The 16340-nt window shown below is 40.3% G+C and overlaps 1 protein-coding gene across 1 annotated transcript; it reads left to right on the top strand.

Moving 5' to 3' along the window:
- The first annotated feature begins 459 nt into the window (after window positions 1-459).
- LOC110368409 (gastrula zinc finger protein XlCGF57.1) lies at window positions 460-2401 on the top strand. The gene has a single exon (XM_021315563.2). The coding sequence runs from the start codon at window positions 529-531 to the stop codon at window positions 1069-1071; it is 543 nt and encodes a 180-aa protein (XP_021171238.2). The 5' UTR covers window positions 460-528; the 3' UTR covers window positions 1072-2401.
- Window positions 2402-16340: the final 13939 nt, after the last annotated feature.

Here is a 16340-nt window from a genome sequence, read left to right as displayed (position 1 = left end):
GTATAAGAAATGTTCTACAGAGAAAAAAGATGAGGAGTCATCTAGGAAAGGCTGCAGAGGTGTGAAGCTCAGCTGCAAAGACTGTGGCAAGACATTTATTGGAAAATGCGCTTTCAACACACACATGAGAATCCATACAGAACAGAAGCCTTTCTGTTGTGATCTATGTGGGAAAAGATTTAGCCAGCAATCAAATTTAAAGTCACACATGAGATTCCATACAGGACATAAGCCTTTCTGTTGTGATCTATGTGGAAAAAGGTTTTGCAATAAATCACACTTAAAAGGACACATGAGAACCCATACAGGAGAGAAGCCCTTCTTTTGCTATCTATGTGGAAAAAGTTTTGGCTTCAAATCAAACTTAAATACACACATGAGAATCCATACAGGACAGCGACCTTTCTGTTGTGATCTATGTGGAAAAAGATTTAGCGATACAGGAAATTTAAACAGACAGGAGAGAAGCCTTTCTGTTGTAATCTATGCATAAAAAGCTTTAGTTCCAAATTTAATTTAAGCAGCCACATGAGAAACCATACAGGAGAGAAGCCTTTCTGTTGTGCTCTTTGTGGAAATTTTTTTATCAATAAATACTCTCTAAACAAACATATGAGAATCCATACAGGACAGCAGCCTTTCTGTTGTGATCTATGTGGAAAAAGATTGAACAACAAATCCTCTCTAAACAAACATATGAGAACCCATACAGGACAGAAGCCTTTCTGTTGTGATCTATGTGGGAAAAGCTTTAGCCAAAAATCCAGTTTAAGCAGACACATGAGAATCCATACAGGACAGAAGCCTTTCTGTTGTGATCTATGTGGGAAAGGATTTAGCGAGAAATCCTCTCTAAACAAACATATGAGAATCCATACAGGAGAGAAGCCTTTCTGTTGTGATCTTTGTGGGAAAAGCTTTCGCATTAAATCCAATTTAAGCAAACACATGAGAATCCATACAGGACAGAAGCCTTTCTGTTGTGATCTATGTGGGAAAAGCTTTAGCCAAAAATACAATTTAAACAAACACATGAGAATCCATACAGGACAGATGCCTGTTGATTTCTGATGATTAAAACGTAGATAAATAAAAATGTAAACGATTAGTTTGAATGAAATGTAGGAAAAGTTAAACAAAATAAAACAGGAAAAGGGCAACTAAGAGCAAGTGTTAATGATTTTATAAACAATTGGACTACAAATTTAAACATAATGTTTCAGTTAAAAGCTTTATTAGAACAATCAAAGTCAATCCTAAACAAATAGGTTTATAATCTTGATTTAAAAGAACTCACCATTTCAAGCACTTTTTACAGATTACGTTTGAAACGGATGTCTTTAGTGGTCAGGAGGGTTGATAAGGCTTTATTGATCTCACAGTGGAGAAATTCACTTGTCACTGATATGCTGATAACAAGTCTTTGATGTATTTATGTGCTGAGCCATTTGGGGATTTTATGCTCTCTACTTTCTTAGTCTTAGTGAGGACGTGGGCAGCAGCATTCTGGATCAGCTGCAGCTGTCTGATCGACTTTTTTGGTGGACTGAAAACATCGCTTAGTTATCAATTTGACTAAAATTGAATGCATGGACTCGCTTTTCCAAAACCTGCTGAGTCATCAGTCCTTTAATCCTGGAAATGTTCTTCAAATGATGGAAGACAGACTTTGTAATTGTTTAGATGGAGGTCCTGAGTCCATTAGTGCTACGGCCCTCAAACTGGGGTCCGTGAAACTATGCTTTTGAGCCTCAGGAGGCACTGCTGAGGATGCTTCGTGGTTGAGCTAAGTTTCACAATGGACAAATATTTAGCTCCATTCACCTCATCAAGTAAGGTAAAAGTCAATTCAGCTAAAATTAGGAAGTAAAACTTTGTGAAATCCAGAGCTTTGCAATCACAGCTGTTTGGTCACTTTGCCCAAATCTGGATGCTGAACATGACACACTGCTTTATCACTGAGGTGTGATGGTTGTCTTGTGGGAAAGTGTTGCAGAGCTTTTGACCTACACAAAGAAATGACTGAATTTATGCGAGGAGAAACTGGACATTGGACATTTCTGACATGATCCAGACTGCATCGCAAAGTTAGCCGATCTGAGACATGTTCAACATATTGAACAGCCTCAACCTCTCCACCCAAGGAGGCTACACATCTGTCCTTGTAGTTATAGACAAAATCACCACCTTTATGAAGAAAAATACAAGATGGAATAACAGACATGTTTCCCCAACTGATGGACTTTTTAAACAATGAGAAGGTGTCTGTTCCTATTGTGAGGGATGTTGTGACTTCACACCTGGGACTGGATGCTGATCCATTTTCACCTGCTGCAACAAGAAATGTCTTAACAGGTAAAACAAGAACAGCTCTTGGAGTTATCTTGTGACAGAACATTGAAAGTCATGCAGACTTTTGGGCCTCCCTCTCACATGAGTATCCTGAACTGGCTGCTGAGGCCATGAAAATATTGCTGCTGTTTCCAACCACTTACCTCTGTGGATCAACATTTTCAGCTCTGACTGTAATGAAGAACAAATGCAGAGCTGGTTTACAAGTGGAAGATGATCTTAGACTCTGTTTGTCATCCATGCCTCCAAGAATAAACTGTGGGGAGAGACAGGCTCATCCTTCTCACTAATTGTCAAGAGGTTATTGATGTCATTGACTGTGAGTAACAAAGTCTGAAGCAGATTTTCATAAGAATGTTTTTCTGCCAATAGTTTAAATAAGATTGTTGTACTAAAATTGAGCCAATTAAAAGAGTCTATAATCTGAATAATGGACCAAATGGGGTTCACCAGAATTAACTTCAGTCTTCTCACAGCTTATTTTTTTGGAAGCTTTAAATTGTTATATTTTAAGAAAACATCCTGTGAAAATATAACTTGAATGAATGTCTTCTGTATTTAAGGAGTTAAAATCTTTATTTTTATTCCTTTAGCATATTAGTGATTGATAAAGGTTTTTGAAGATAGATGATTATTTTCACATCAGTCGATCTAGCCCAAAAATGTGCTGCCTATTTTTTTGGGCCTATTAATGAAGAGAATATTGCCTTTTATTTCCATATGATGAAAATAACACAATTATAACAAATATTGCACAACTCATAGTTTTAACAAAAAATAAAAATTAATAAACAGAAACATTAACAATGGATAGCAAATGGAGGTAGCAGCAAATCTCTATTAGGTGAACCCCTGCGTCAGTGCACCCAGATTTTGGGCCTGATCTGTGGTTACTAGCTGAAGCAACTAAAGCTGTGTGAAAAAGTTTTTTTTATTCAATGAAAGGAGATGTTGGCACACAGAAAAATAACAACATGATGCTACCAACTCATATTTCTCAGGATGGTGTTCTCGGACTTGAAAGCTTCCCCCTTCTGCCTCCAAATGTAACAATGGTCCTTAAGGCCAACCAGCTCAACTTTAGTGTTCTTAGACCACAGGATATGTCTCCAAAAATTAATTCCCTTGTTCATGTGTGGGTTTGAAAATTTTAATCTGGCTTTTACATGTTTGTTAGAATTATTTTTACTATTCTCTATATGTTTTATTTTATTTACCATATTCATTACATTTATCACATATTTACTCATTAACATTAAAAAGGTTTTATGGTTTGAGTTTATTCAGATATTAAAGTTGTTTTCAGGTGACCTCTCTCTCATGTATTACTATTTTTGTGTTTAATGTTTTTATTATATATTTACTGGAACATGTAGACCAGTGGTTACCATCTTATTTTCCTGTATATATCTATTGATTTTCTCTCCTATGTGTACAGAAGGCCTGCAGAAAGCAGAAAAACATGTTGTGATAATGATATGAACTGCACTCAGCCATCTGGTCTGCATACGCATAATTGAACTGTGGGAAACTTTGTATTTTCTCGAAGGTCACATTGCTGTATGCCTCCCCTACACTCCTTAGAAAATAAAAGTAAGGAGCGACAGGGATGTGTTTCAGAACGGGTAGGAGATGCAACTGAGCACATACCTGGCGTTCTCCTTGAAGAAAAGATCTAATGGTTGTTGTCTCTCTTCTTTGTGTTGTTTAATGAATGTTTTAGGTGTTTAAACCTGACAGTGTTTCTTCCTGCAAGAGTAGCCTTTCAGCCTGTATGCTTCCTCTCATAGTTCCTTTAGCATAGGTACGTCACAATGTCCCTTACCGGCGCTACGGAGCTATAAGGAATCCCACAATCCTTTGCATGACATGACATATAGGCACAGCCCACCTCACAGAAATTATCATAAATGTCTGCAGAGAACAGAGCGTGTGGTTGTAAGTAGCACCATTTACCATTTCACATATTCCAGGAGTTGTTGGTCATCCATGTGGTTAAGAGGCCTTTGGCCATCTCCACCTTTGTTGTCTACAGCAACTTAGATCTGTTAGATATTGTAACAGTGTAACAGCAACGTGTTAAAGGAAGCAATAAAATCACCAGCTGTGATAAAATACAATTTATACATCTGTGTTGGCCACACCTGCAGCCACACAGTCAGTAACCCCACAAACAACTACTTCTTCACTTTAAGTTTTCACACACATACACTGCAGCATAAATACATTGGTTTGTTTATTTTTATTGTGACAGTATTGAAAGACGTTAGTTCCAATTGTAGCGCACACATTTGGTTAACTTTTGTACATTTAATGTTGCCACATAACATTTGTTTGTGCTTCCTGTTCTGGTGTTGTGGGGAGTACCTTGAAGTGGGCTGAAGCAGAGGACTCTGGCTGGTACACTCCAGTCCCTTATTGACTGACTGACTGGGTGGTACCATCTGGAGTTCCTTTAAGGGGAACACCTTGGAGTCCTTATTCTAACTTTGTTGCATAATCTTTCTTTTGCTTTACTGATTTGTCTATTTTGTTATGTTTAGCTATTAGTCATTTAAGTTTAATCCTTAAGCTAACTGTTTAGTTATATTTGTTAAATGTGTGTAGATGTTCCCCCTTCCCTCTTCCTCAGTGGGTCAGTCTGGTTTGATCAGCCAGTATTTAAGACCCCTTTGTTGTGTGTTAGGTCAGTTTATTTGAGCTGTTAGTTTGAGATTTTGTTTAACTTTGATATGTTTTGCCTTAAATTAGTTTCTTCATATGACCTCTTTTCAGGGCCCTGTAATTATTGTTTGGACTTTTGTTTTTTTGGGGAAATAAAACTCATTTTCCTTGAAAATCCCCACTGTATCCTCATGCTTTTCCGGCTCGGTCCCTCACAACATATGTTAATCTTGAATATTAAATAGATTTATTGTCTTTCCTGTAAACTTTTTATTTTGCACGTGTGTATACACCATCTTCTGCAAAAACAAACGTATTCATATAGTTAAAACAAATAAAACAGAATAATCTGTATGTCAATTCTGTTTAAGAAGACTGGTTACTGTTAGAATGCTGCAAAAACTTGTCATCTAAAAAGTTAAAAATGTATTAGTCTGGATCTCCTCAAATTAAGTGAAATAATGTGACAGTAAAGTAAAACGGTTGCACTAGGTAAAATTCTTGAAAAAAGGAAAAATATCCAGGCTTTAGACAAGTGGGAAATATCTGAAAAGAAGTTGTGAAATATTTATTCCAGGTACGATAATAAGTTAGTTAAACTCAAGACTAGCCTGTTAATGCTTCTTTAAGTTTTCATTCTCAATCACTTTCATAGAGAAGATTTTAAAAACAGGGCAACTAAATAAGATTGACCTTAATGCATTCAAGAATCATTAGGTTATTCATCTTAAAACAGGACAAAGTATTTACACAAATGAAAATCAGAAAGTATACTGAGTACATTCATACATGGACTAATTTTTGGACTAATCAGTTACAGGAATCATTTGTGTAACAATGGTGTAACAAAATATTGAGGGTACTGTGGCGGACCTCTAAGTAAGTGAAGCCGGCCTGACTCATTGCGCCCTTAACATTTTCAACAAGTTGTGTAGATGATTCGTCCAAGAAATCCATGGAGACGTTATTGCATTTAAAAACATTTTAGTGAGTAGATGGAAGAACAAAAAGGTTGCCAAACATGCATACAAAATATGAGGGCGACAGAGGTCAAAAAAACATTTGGCTCCACTCTGTGAGCGACACATCCACGCCAACTCCCATGATGCATCATCCTTAAAAAAGTGACATGTATGGAGCCTTAAACCAAAGAAGTAATGAAATAAGAATAACCACAATAGCTAAATATACAATTCCCAAAATTTACAGGAATTACCAATAATATCTAATAATTTCAACAAAAGTAAATTTAGCAAGAAAAACAAACCCAAAACATTTACCATAATGCATATGAATAAAATCACTAAACATATATTCAGGCTACTACATTACCGGCCCCTAATTGTTAACAAGTTTATTGTAACAATTATCAAACAGAATAATTTATTAAACGGAGCCTCAAACAGAGTTGAAGAAGTTCCCTCCAGATGGAGTTCATGTCTCCAGTCTCCTTTAACAGACATAGCTTAGTCACTGGCCGACATAGTTCAGAAGTTTTGGTCTTGACTTTAACTTGGCGGACATAACCCTTTCTGTCAGGAAAAGTCTCTACCACTCTTCCAATTGGCCATGAACTTCTGGGTGATGTTTCATCCACAATCATTATGTCACCCACAAGAAGGTTTCTGTTGGTTGTGGACCACCTCTGGTGTTCCTTCAGGTGAGCAAGATATTCTTTGCACCATCGCTTCCAGCAGATATCTGCCAGATACTGGACTTGTTTCCATCTTTTCCTAGCGTATTGGTCTTCCTTATCAAAAACACCTGGGGGCAACAATGGTTCACTTTGAGCAAAAGTAAATGATTGGGTATCAATGCTTTCAAATCATTGAAGTCTGAAGAAGCGCTTGTAATACACTGCAAAAACAGAACTCAAAATAAGTAAAATGTTCTTAAAATTAGTGCATTTGTCCTTAATTTGAGCAGGTAAATAAGATCTGCCAGTGAAATAAGATTTTTGCACTTAAAATAAGAACAATTCAGTGCAGGATATATATTTATCTTATTTTAGGGGTAAAAATACTAATTCCACTGGCAAATAATCTTATTTAGCTGCTCAAATTAAGGAAAATATACTAATTTCAAGAAAATTGGACTTTGAGTTCCCTTTTTGCAGTGTAGAAGCACTGGATTCAGCTTATGTAGTGGGCTACTTCTCTTAAGCTGTTCTCCTTTTATTAGATCATTATGTCCTCTGCAAAGTTTCGCATTTGGAAATACTTCACAATTTCCGATTCTGCGTCATCCAAATCAGCACAGGACAAGTCCATTCCTTTGGATTTTGATCCTGTCATGATTTGTTTACCGAAGAACTCAGGAAGCACACACGGGACTAAAGCTTAAGAGTTTTTATTTTAAGGAAGTGTGCTGGATGGCAGATGATGAAGACCGGAGGTTCAGGGCTGCAGAAGGTCAGGGATGTAGGTGATGGCAGGAGCTGACAGCCCGGAGCGAGAGTCCACAATAATCTAAGTGGCCAGGAAGCTCAGTGCTACTTAGTTAGCAGATTGCAGGAGACACCAGGGCACTGAGCAGAGCTTTCTCAGAGCAGCTAGTCAGGTTAGCAGATCTCTGGATACACTGTGGCACAGAGCTGGGGCTTCACCAGAGCAGCTTGACAGGTTAGCATTTCTCAGGAGACACCTGGACAAAGAGCAGAGCTTCTCCAGCAACAAACCACAGAATAAAAGGCTTACAGAGGGACTGGCATGGAGAGGTGTGGATTGATGACGGCCCAGTGCTGAACTGAAGACAGAGGGAGGTTTAAATAGAGCACTAACAGGTGAAACAAGGGTCTGACTAATTAACAAGCAAATGATATCAGGTGTGACTGACTGCTGAGGAGGTGAAGTGAAAATTGACAGAAAATAACTGATGACTGAAAACAATAAATAAAATTAAACCTAACTCAAAAGAGATGAAAAAATTAAAATAACAGAAAAACAAAGCCAAATCAAAACTCAACCATGACAGATCCCATGTCTTCCATGTTAGTCACATTCTCTGAAGATAAAATCTTCTTTCTTTTCAACCTTAGCTGCAGCAGCTTTTTCAGCCAGAGAAACCACGCTACAGCTCTCTTCAGCTTTATCCAGGAGGAGAAATGCTGCATTAACATGTCTGTACTCTGTAGCATTGCTGAGCTGTACCTGTACAGTGTGAACTTGAGCCACTCTTTTCACCTCCAAGTCTTCACAATCTGCAACTCTGATATCAGGATTTGTGGGCCACAGATCAGATGTCTGGAGAAGGAAACTTGGTGCAGACAGCCAGTCTCCACACAGCAGCAAAGCTTCGGCTGTCAGTCCCCTGGAGACAACATCAGCTGGATTAGAGCTAGAGTTCACATACCTCCACTGATGTGGTTGTGAATGTTGCAGGATGGCTGAAATACGGTTCGCCACAAAGGTCTTGAACCGTGTTTTTTATAATAATATTGTTTTTGTTATTTATATTTATATTAATATTTAATGACATATGTACTGTCAGTCCAGAATACAGAGTCTTTCAGCTCTAACTCCAGCTCTTTCTTCAACAGTTTATCCATTTTAACTGCCACTGTAGCAGCTGCTCCAGCCTTGGAACAGTGGGTGTTTTTAGAGGAGCGGCTCTGGCTCTGGCCATCAGCAGAGTGGACCGTGCCTCACCTGAGTCGTTATGTAGCACCAGGTAGCTTACTGTGCCATAAGAATCTTCACTTGCATCAGCAAGTTGTGCAAAGACTGGTCTACCAAAATGCTTGTTTTAATGCACCTGTCCACTCCAAATTCTTCCAGTAGCTCGAGTCCAGAAAGCCACTTCTTCCAACCTTTAGTGATGGTGTCTGGTAGCTCTTCATCCCAGGAGTATTTTAAACGACACAACCCCTAAAGAGGTTTCATTACTGGTAAAATGACGGGAGCGAGCAAACCCATTGGATCAAAGATAGAACTAACCAGTGAAAGTAGTCCTCTTCTGGTGTGTGGGCGCTCTTTGAGATTGATTTTAAACTTGAACTGGTCTGTTTCCACACACCACTGTATTCCCAGGGCCCTCTCCACTGCTAAGTAATCCTGATCCAAATCCAGATGTTGAAATCCAGTTGCTCGTTCATTTGCTGGTATGGTGTTAAGCAACGTTCGACAGTTGCTGGACCACTTTGTCAGCTGGAAGCCGCCTTTTGCCAGCATTTCTGTCAAAGCATCAGCAAGGGTTATTGCACTACCTTGATCCTTAACAGACTTAATACAGTCATCCACATAAAAGTTCTTAAATACAGTTTGAGCTGCGTCTCGACCAAACTCTCCTTCAAAATCAGAAGCTCATTTCTGCATGGCAAATGTTGCTACACTAGGTGATGACGTCGCTATGAAATGTGCACCAGCATCTTTTGATCCACCAGCTCCTTACTGTAATCACCACCAGGCCACCAGAGGAATCTAAGGAGGTCTGTTTCTTCATCACTCACTTGCTCTTGATAAAACATGGCCTCCACTTCAGCCATCATAACAACATTCTCCTGACGGAATCTCAAAAGCACTCCAACTAATGAGCTTGTCAAATCTGGTCATTGCAGCAACTCCTGAGTTAAAGATGTTCCTCCAAAACTAGCTCCGCAATCAAAGACAACGCATAGCTTTTACTTCACAGGATGTCTGACTCCATGATGAGGTAAGTACCATTCACGGTTACTTGTTGTTTCATCTCGGGCATTTATCTCCACTGCGTAGCCTTTCTCCAAGATGCTGTCCATGAACGCCACACACTCCTTGTAGTATTTTTCACTTGGAGACAAACCTTGTAATGTCCATTCTCCAGCTCCACAGACTTACACATCATAGAAATGAACTGCTTGTCATCTTTGGACATCTCAAACTCTTCAGTTTGACCTGCATCAGGAAAATCTTGTTTAGAGTGAAGTTGCCACAAATCCTCCAACCTGTTACTTGAGTCCATGTATTGGTTGGTTTAGCCCCTCCACCACCTCTCAGCGGTCCATTTATTATCCAGCCTAATGTTGTCCTCACAGCATATGGTCCATTATCCACACTTTTTACCACTGGAAGTGGTTCCATAGCTTTGGGAACATTTGCTCTGATGAGCAATCCAATGTTGGCTTGGATAACTGGGAGTTTCACTTCCTTCAGGTGGGGCCATTTATTCACATCTTCCTGACGAGGGATGTTCTCTTGGCAGACTGGAATCAAGTTTTGTGAGTAAACTTCTGACAGCTGAATGAAGTTGTCACTGACCAAACTGATGATTTCCAGTCCATTCACAACACAAGTATCTACTACAGACTCTCTTCCCATTTTCCTAAGCAAAATACTTGTGTTACATTGGTACAATAGAGAGCGTTCAGTCTTCTCTACCGGCCCCAGTGTGGCCTGAAGTTTCCATAGTTTGGAGCAAAACACTTCATACAGCTTCCTTCTATTGGCTTTCGTTTTCATTTTGCGATTCTCTTGATTTAATATTTATATGCAGCAGCACTGGGTGTGGTCCAGAACACTCCTGACAAGATGCCTTTTGTTTACAGCTGCTGGCCATATTTCCATGTTTCAAACAAGCAAAACATAAACCTCTGTGCCTCAAAAAGTCAATCTTTTCTTTGTGAGACTTGCCTTTTAGTTTCCTACAGATTGTCAAACTGTGATGTTCTCCTTTACAATATGCACAGGGTTTTCCATTGGCATCCACAGGTAAGTAAAACACTTTCTGCCTTTGCAACTCGCTCACTGTATTGTCTTTATTTTCTACAGGGGATGGAACAACAACAGTGCAGAAAACCTTCTTTGACCTTAATAAATCTGGAGTCTGAGGCTTTGATCTCTGGTGGGTCAGCACATCTTTACTGTTATTTGACTCTTTTATGTTCCTATAAAGCGGATGTATCATGTACTTTGCTTGTTTTGTAGTAAAATCAACAAAATCCTTAAATTGAACTCTCCTTGTTGTTTTTTCTTGTAAATCAAATGCACATTTTCTCCATGTTTCTTTTAGTCTGTAAGGTAGCTTGCTTACCAGCAACTTGAGGTTAGTAGTGTTGTCCAAATCCTCCAGGTAGGTGATGTCTGCCATTGCATCGGAGCATCCAGTGAGAAACAGGGAAAATGAGTGAAGTGCCGCGCCATCTTCTGGCTTTATCATTGGCCAGTCCATAATTTCTTTCATATATGCATCTGCATCTGCAATTTTAAAATCATCTCCAAAAAAATCCTTAAACAAAATCTTTGCCCTGTTATATCCAGCTGTTGACTCCATGTGGATGCAGCTCTTCACCAGTTCATGTGGCTGCCCACTGGTATACTGCAAAAGAAACTGTAATCTGTCACAAGCATCACTTGTGCGGCCCTCTATGTTGTGCTCGATAGATGCAATAAAAGTCTGATATTTAAGAAGGTCTCCATTAAAAAGTGAAATTTTCAACTCAGGAAGCAAAGTAGCTTTATGGTTTTTCACCAAATAATCAGTAACACTGGCTTGTTGATTTGTGGCCTTGCACAAGCTATTAAAAGCGGTCCCTTTAGCTAAGTCCAGGTTGGTGGCTGTAGATGCCCTCGGTGGTGTGGTTCAGGTTTTGTTTTGCAGATTGGATGTTGGTGAAACATGATGTGATGAAGCTGAGTGAGAAGTAAAAAAGTGCATGCCCTCGAAAAAATAGTTATACAAAGACCCAGGTAGCATAATATGACGTGCTTGTGATTGTCTGGTCAACAGGAAAGAAGCAGACGAATAAGATAGAGAAAGACAGGGAATTAAGAATGTGCAAAGAGTGGGAGAATGTGAAAAAGGAAGAACCACCGCCCATGCCTGGTGTACCCAGCCGTGACTAACAACCATACCGTGCCAACGTGCTCTTGAGCTGTGCATTTATTTCATTTATCATCGTGTTCCGATCTATGCACCTTTTTTTCAAGTGTGACATGCTTTAAATCCACCTGTTGTACACCTAATAAAGCCAAAGAGTGATCTTCTGATCCCTGAACAACTGACCATTAATATGGTCAGTTGTTGTAGCTGAGTTTCTGACTTCCTGTTTACGGTAAGCCGTGTTGTGTCACTTCCTGTTGTTGCTGTGTGAACGACGGTCTGTTGCTCCAGGCTCTCTCGCTTTTTATCTTTAAACCTCTTTAAACCTCTTTGCTGTAACATCTGTTTCCAAACATAAGCACTTTTAAAACATTTTCTGTGGCTGCTCATCACGTTTGGGAACTCCTCGTGTTTCACACGGTTTGTTCTTTGGCGTGATAACAGGGCGCTAGCCTAGCTTTAGCCAAGCCTTAGCCTCATAATGGCTTCTCCATCTCTGACTAAGTCTCCTATCTGTTGCTCTCTGTGTCAGATGTTCAGTTATTCCTCTGCCTCCTTTAGTGATAATGGTAGATGTAATAAATGTAGTATTTTTGTAGCTTTGGAGGCGAGGGTGTCAGAATTGTTGAAAAACCAGCTGATAGCCGCTCTTTTGCTAGCGCGGAGCCGCATAGAGTAACTTCACGTAGCGAACCTAAAGCAGCAGCACCCGAACAGCCTGGTAACCAGGCTGGCTGGGTGACGGTTCGTAGGAAGCATAGCTCTAGATTTCAGCCCCCAGATCACCACCAACCCGTCTGCGTTTCTAATAGATTTTCACCACTCAGCGACACACCTGCTGAGAAGCCGACCTTAATTATTGGCAGCTCCATAATAAGAAATGTGGCACTAAAGACACCAGGGACCATAGTTAAATGCCTACCAGGGGCCAGAACGGGCGACATAGAATCTTACCTAAAACTGCTGGCTAAGGATAAGCGTAAATACAGTAAGATTGTTATTCACGCTGGCGGTAATGACACCCGGTCACGCCGATCAGAGGTCACCAAAGTTGGTGTTGCTTCGGTATGTGAGTTTGCTAAAACAATGTGGGACTCTGTAATTTTCTCTGGTCCCCTGCCTGATCTGACCAGTGATGACATGTTTAGCCGCATGTCGTCATTCAACCGCTGGTTGTCTAAGTGTGGTTGTGACAAAGTGGGTGAGAACACCATTTGTCTGTTTATATACATTTGGTAACATTCTGGTTTGTTTGATTTAGCCATGTTGTATTTAGTCTTTAGTTTGCAAATATATACTATCCCGGGTTTGTTTATGTTTTGCATTTCTAATGATTATTTACTATAACATCCTGGTTTAAATCATTCAGTTTGTTTGAAATTGTTTTTCATTTATCTTGTGTATTTTATTTTAGTGAATTTACCTGATTTGTTGCAGGAGGAGGTGTTACCTCACTTCCTGGAAATTAGGCCTTCCTGTTGGAGGATTGGCACAGGAAGAGACCAACTGAAGAGGGGGAAGCAATAACTACTTCAGTCTTTTTCTGATTGAGTTTTGGCATTGTGTACTTTCATGCTGTTTGTATTTCAATATGCATTGTTTCATATTCAGATAGTGCTGAATTGTATTGATTCAAACAATGATATGGAATGTATCAATTGTTTGGGGTGCCTGTGTGGTAGAGTCCATCGGAGGCCATTTTGTCTACCTTGGTGGGGAAAGGTATAAAAGACAAGCAATTGAGAGGTTCTAGAGAGAGGGGAGAACCAGGTCAGTGTAGCTGTGTGCACGTGAAATTAATTTTGGTTGCTTTATGTTCAGTTTTGATCTGTTTAGCCATGTTAAACCTTTTAGTTCTTTTTTGAAATTTTTGTAAAAAAAAAAAAAATTTAACACCTTTTTCTTGTGAATAAACCACCTGCTGCACTCGACATCTTTTGCCTGACTGCCTTCCTTTTAGCCACTTTGGCCAGGCTAACTCACATTTGGTGGCAGTGCTGGGATCCAGGCCAAGAAAGAGGCAGTGGAGAAGATGTCAAAGAGGGCCTTTGTTCCAGACTGTGAAGAGGAAGAAGTTGAAGAAGCCAATGACCAACAAGGGGCAGTAAGTGGCAATGTTACCGGACAACAAAATGTGTCTGAACTGACGAGACTTTTGCAATTCCTGATGCAACAACAGGCAAAACGTGATGTCAAACTGGAGCAGGAGTACAAGCGACAGGAGGACAGATGGAGGCAAATTCGGCATCAGTTTTCCCAGCTTCAACAGCAGGTGCAGCAGGAGAGGGTTGACCATCTGCAATCATGGGAAGCTCCAGCATCTACTTCTGCGCTATCAAGAGGACCTACTCCAGAACCATCTTCCCTTCCACAGGATCTACCCCAGCTTGACTCTGAACCAATGCGTCAACCCATTGGAACACAGCATCCAACCCTGGTGAGACACTTTGGTTGGAAAGGACCAAAAATGCAATCCTACAATGAAGGTGAGGACATTGAACATTATTTGACCACCTTTGAAAGGATTGCACATGCCTGCCAGTGGCCTAAAGATGAGTGGGCTCTTCACCTAGCCCCACTGCTAACTGGTAAAGCTCGTTCAGCATATGTAGCTATGGATATGGATGACACTATGGACTATGCAAAAGTGAAGTGTGCTGTTTTGCAGAAGTATGAAATAAGTGAGGAAACATATCGACTGAGATTTCGTTCCAGTACCATGAGGGAAGAGGAAACCCCAAAGGAACTGCAAGTCCATCTTAAGGACTGGTACATCAAATGGATGAATCCTGAAACAAAGACAAAGGAACAAATCGGAGATGCCATCATCTTGGAACAGTTTCTCAAGGTACTGAATCCTGATCTTCGGACATGGATTAAAGAGCGCAATCCAAAGACCTACAGAGAAGCAGCAGAACTGGCTGAAGCCTTCTTGTCGGCTCGTCGACCATCCAGAGACTTCATTAAAGCTAAGTCCTTTTCACACTTGCCTTCCAACAAGTCATCTAGTGGCACTGACTTCGTCTGAAAGCTACAAGACAGAACTGGTACGACACAGATCCTGCCAGATCTGAGAGAAGTACAGTAAATAAAGTGTCATTTGTGTGGTCAAATAGGTCATCTTAAAGCACAATGTACAAAGATGTCTTCCAGTAAAAACTACACATGTTCTGCTTTACAATATCAACTCTATAGGGAGGATAAAAGTGTATGTGATTTGCAGCAATATGATCCATCCATAGGGGTGCTTATTGAAGATAAACCCTGTGTAGCTCTGCTGGATTCAGGAAGTAACCGCACTCTGGTTAGACAAGACAGTCTTCCTAGAGATGTGATATTTTCAGGAGCAACAGTGGATGTGTGTTGTATTCATGGTGACAATGTACCTTATCCTATTGCTGAGGTTTCAATTGAAGTTGGTGGCCAGTGTTGCACTCTTTCAGTGGGAGTACTGCAAACACTGCCATATCAAGTGGTTTTGGGCCGTGATCTCCCAATACTAGCGGAGCTAATAACCAAGCATTCCTGTCAGGCCAAAGTTGGTGAGAGTTTGCTAGCTGTCACAAGGTCGGAAACAGGCTAATGCTTTAGGTTGGGATGAGTTGCCTTTTGCAAATGAGTGTGGACCATTGGATTGGTTTAGCAGGCGCGGATTCAGGCGGGGGCGCAGGGGGCGCGCGCACCCCCTTTCTGAGACTAAAAGTATTTTTTAAAGAGCCCGAAATTTTAAACATCCTTCATAGAATTAAGATTAATAGCCAGCACCTGTCATTTAGAACGCACTGTGACGCCGGCGCGGCATAAATTGTCGTCGCAATCACCGATACTGGAGGCGGCAATTAGTGCCCAAATATGGGCAGTAATGACGGCCTGACGTCACATCCTGTGTTTCTTAGCAGAGGCACTGCACTCATACAGCTGTGATAAACAACAATTATTTCAGATTTCCAGAGGACTTCAAGGCAAGGCAAATTAATTTATATAGCACAATTCAGTACAGGGACAATGCAAAGTGCTTTACATGATTAAAATATAGCAAATTAAAACAGAATAAAAGCACGTAGGAATAGAACAAAAAAGTGGTGATTGAGTTAACTAGAACAGTTGAAGGCAATCCTAAACAAATGTGTTTTTAATCTTTATTTAAAGGAACTCGGGCTTTCCGCACCTTTACAGTTTTCTGGAAGTTTGTTCCAGATAAGTGGAGCATAGGAACTAAATGCTGCTTCTCCTTGTTTAGTTCTGGTTCTAGGTATGCAGCGCAGGCTGGAGCCAGAAGACCTTAGTGCTCTGGACGGTTGATACACTGATAACAAGTCTGTGGTGTATTTAGGTGCTAAGCCATTTAGGGATTTATAGACTAACAGAAGTATTTTAAAGTCTATTCTCTGAGATACAGGGAGCCAGTGTAATGACTTTAGAACTGGGGTTATGTGCTCTACTTTCTTAGTCTTAGTGAAGACGCGGGCAGCAGCGGGCAGGAGTCCATCACTACTCCCAGATTTCGGGCCTGATTAGTGGTTTTTAGCTGA

The sequence above is a fragment of the Fundulus heteroclitus genome, unplaced genomic scaffold, assembly GCF_011125445.2.
Source record: "Fundulus heteroclitus isolate FHET01 unplaced genomic scaffold, MU-UCD_Fhet_4.1 scaffold_474, whole genome shotgun sequence".
In the NCBI taxonomy this organism is placed as follows: domain Eukaryota; kingdom Metazoa; phylum Chordata; class Actinopteri; order Cyprinodontiformes; family Fundulidae; genus Fundulus; species Fundulus heteroclitus.
This window is presented reverse-complemented; position numbering and strand designations above follow the sequence as displayed.

Coding starts and splice junctions, on each gene's coding strand:
- LOC110368409 (XM_021315563.2), top strand. CDS start 529: ATGAGAAACCATACAGGAGAGAAGCCTTTCTGTTGTGCTCTTTGTGGA.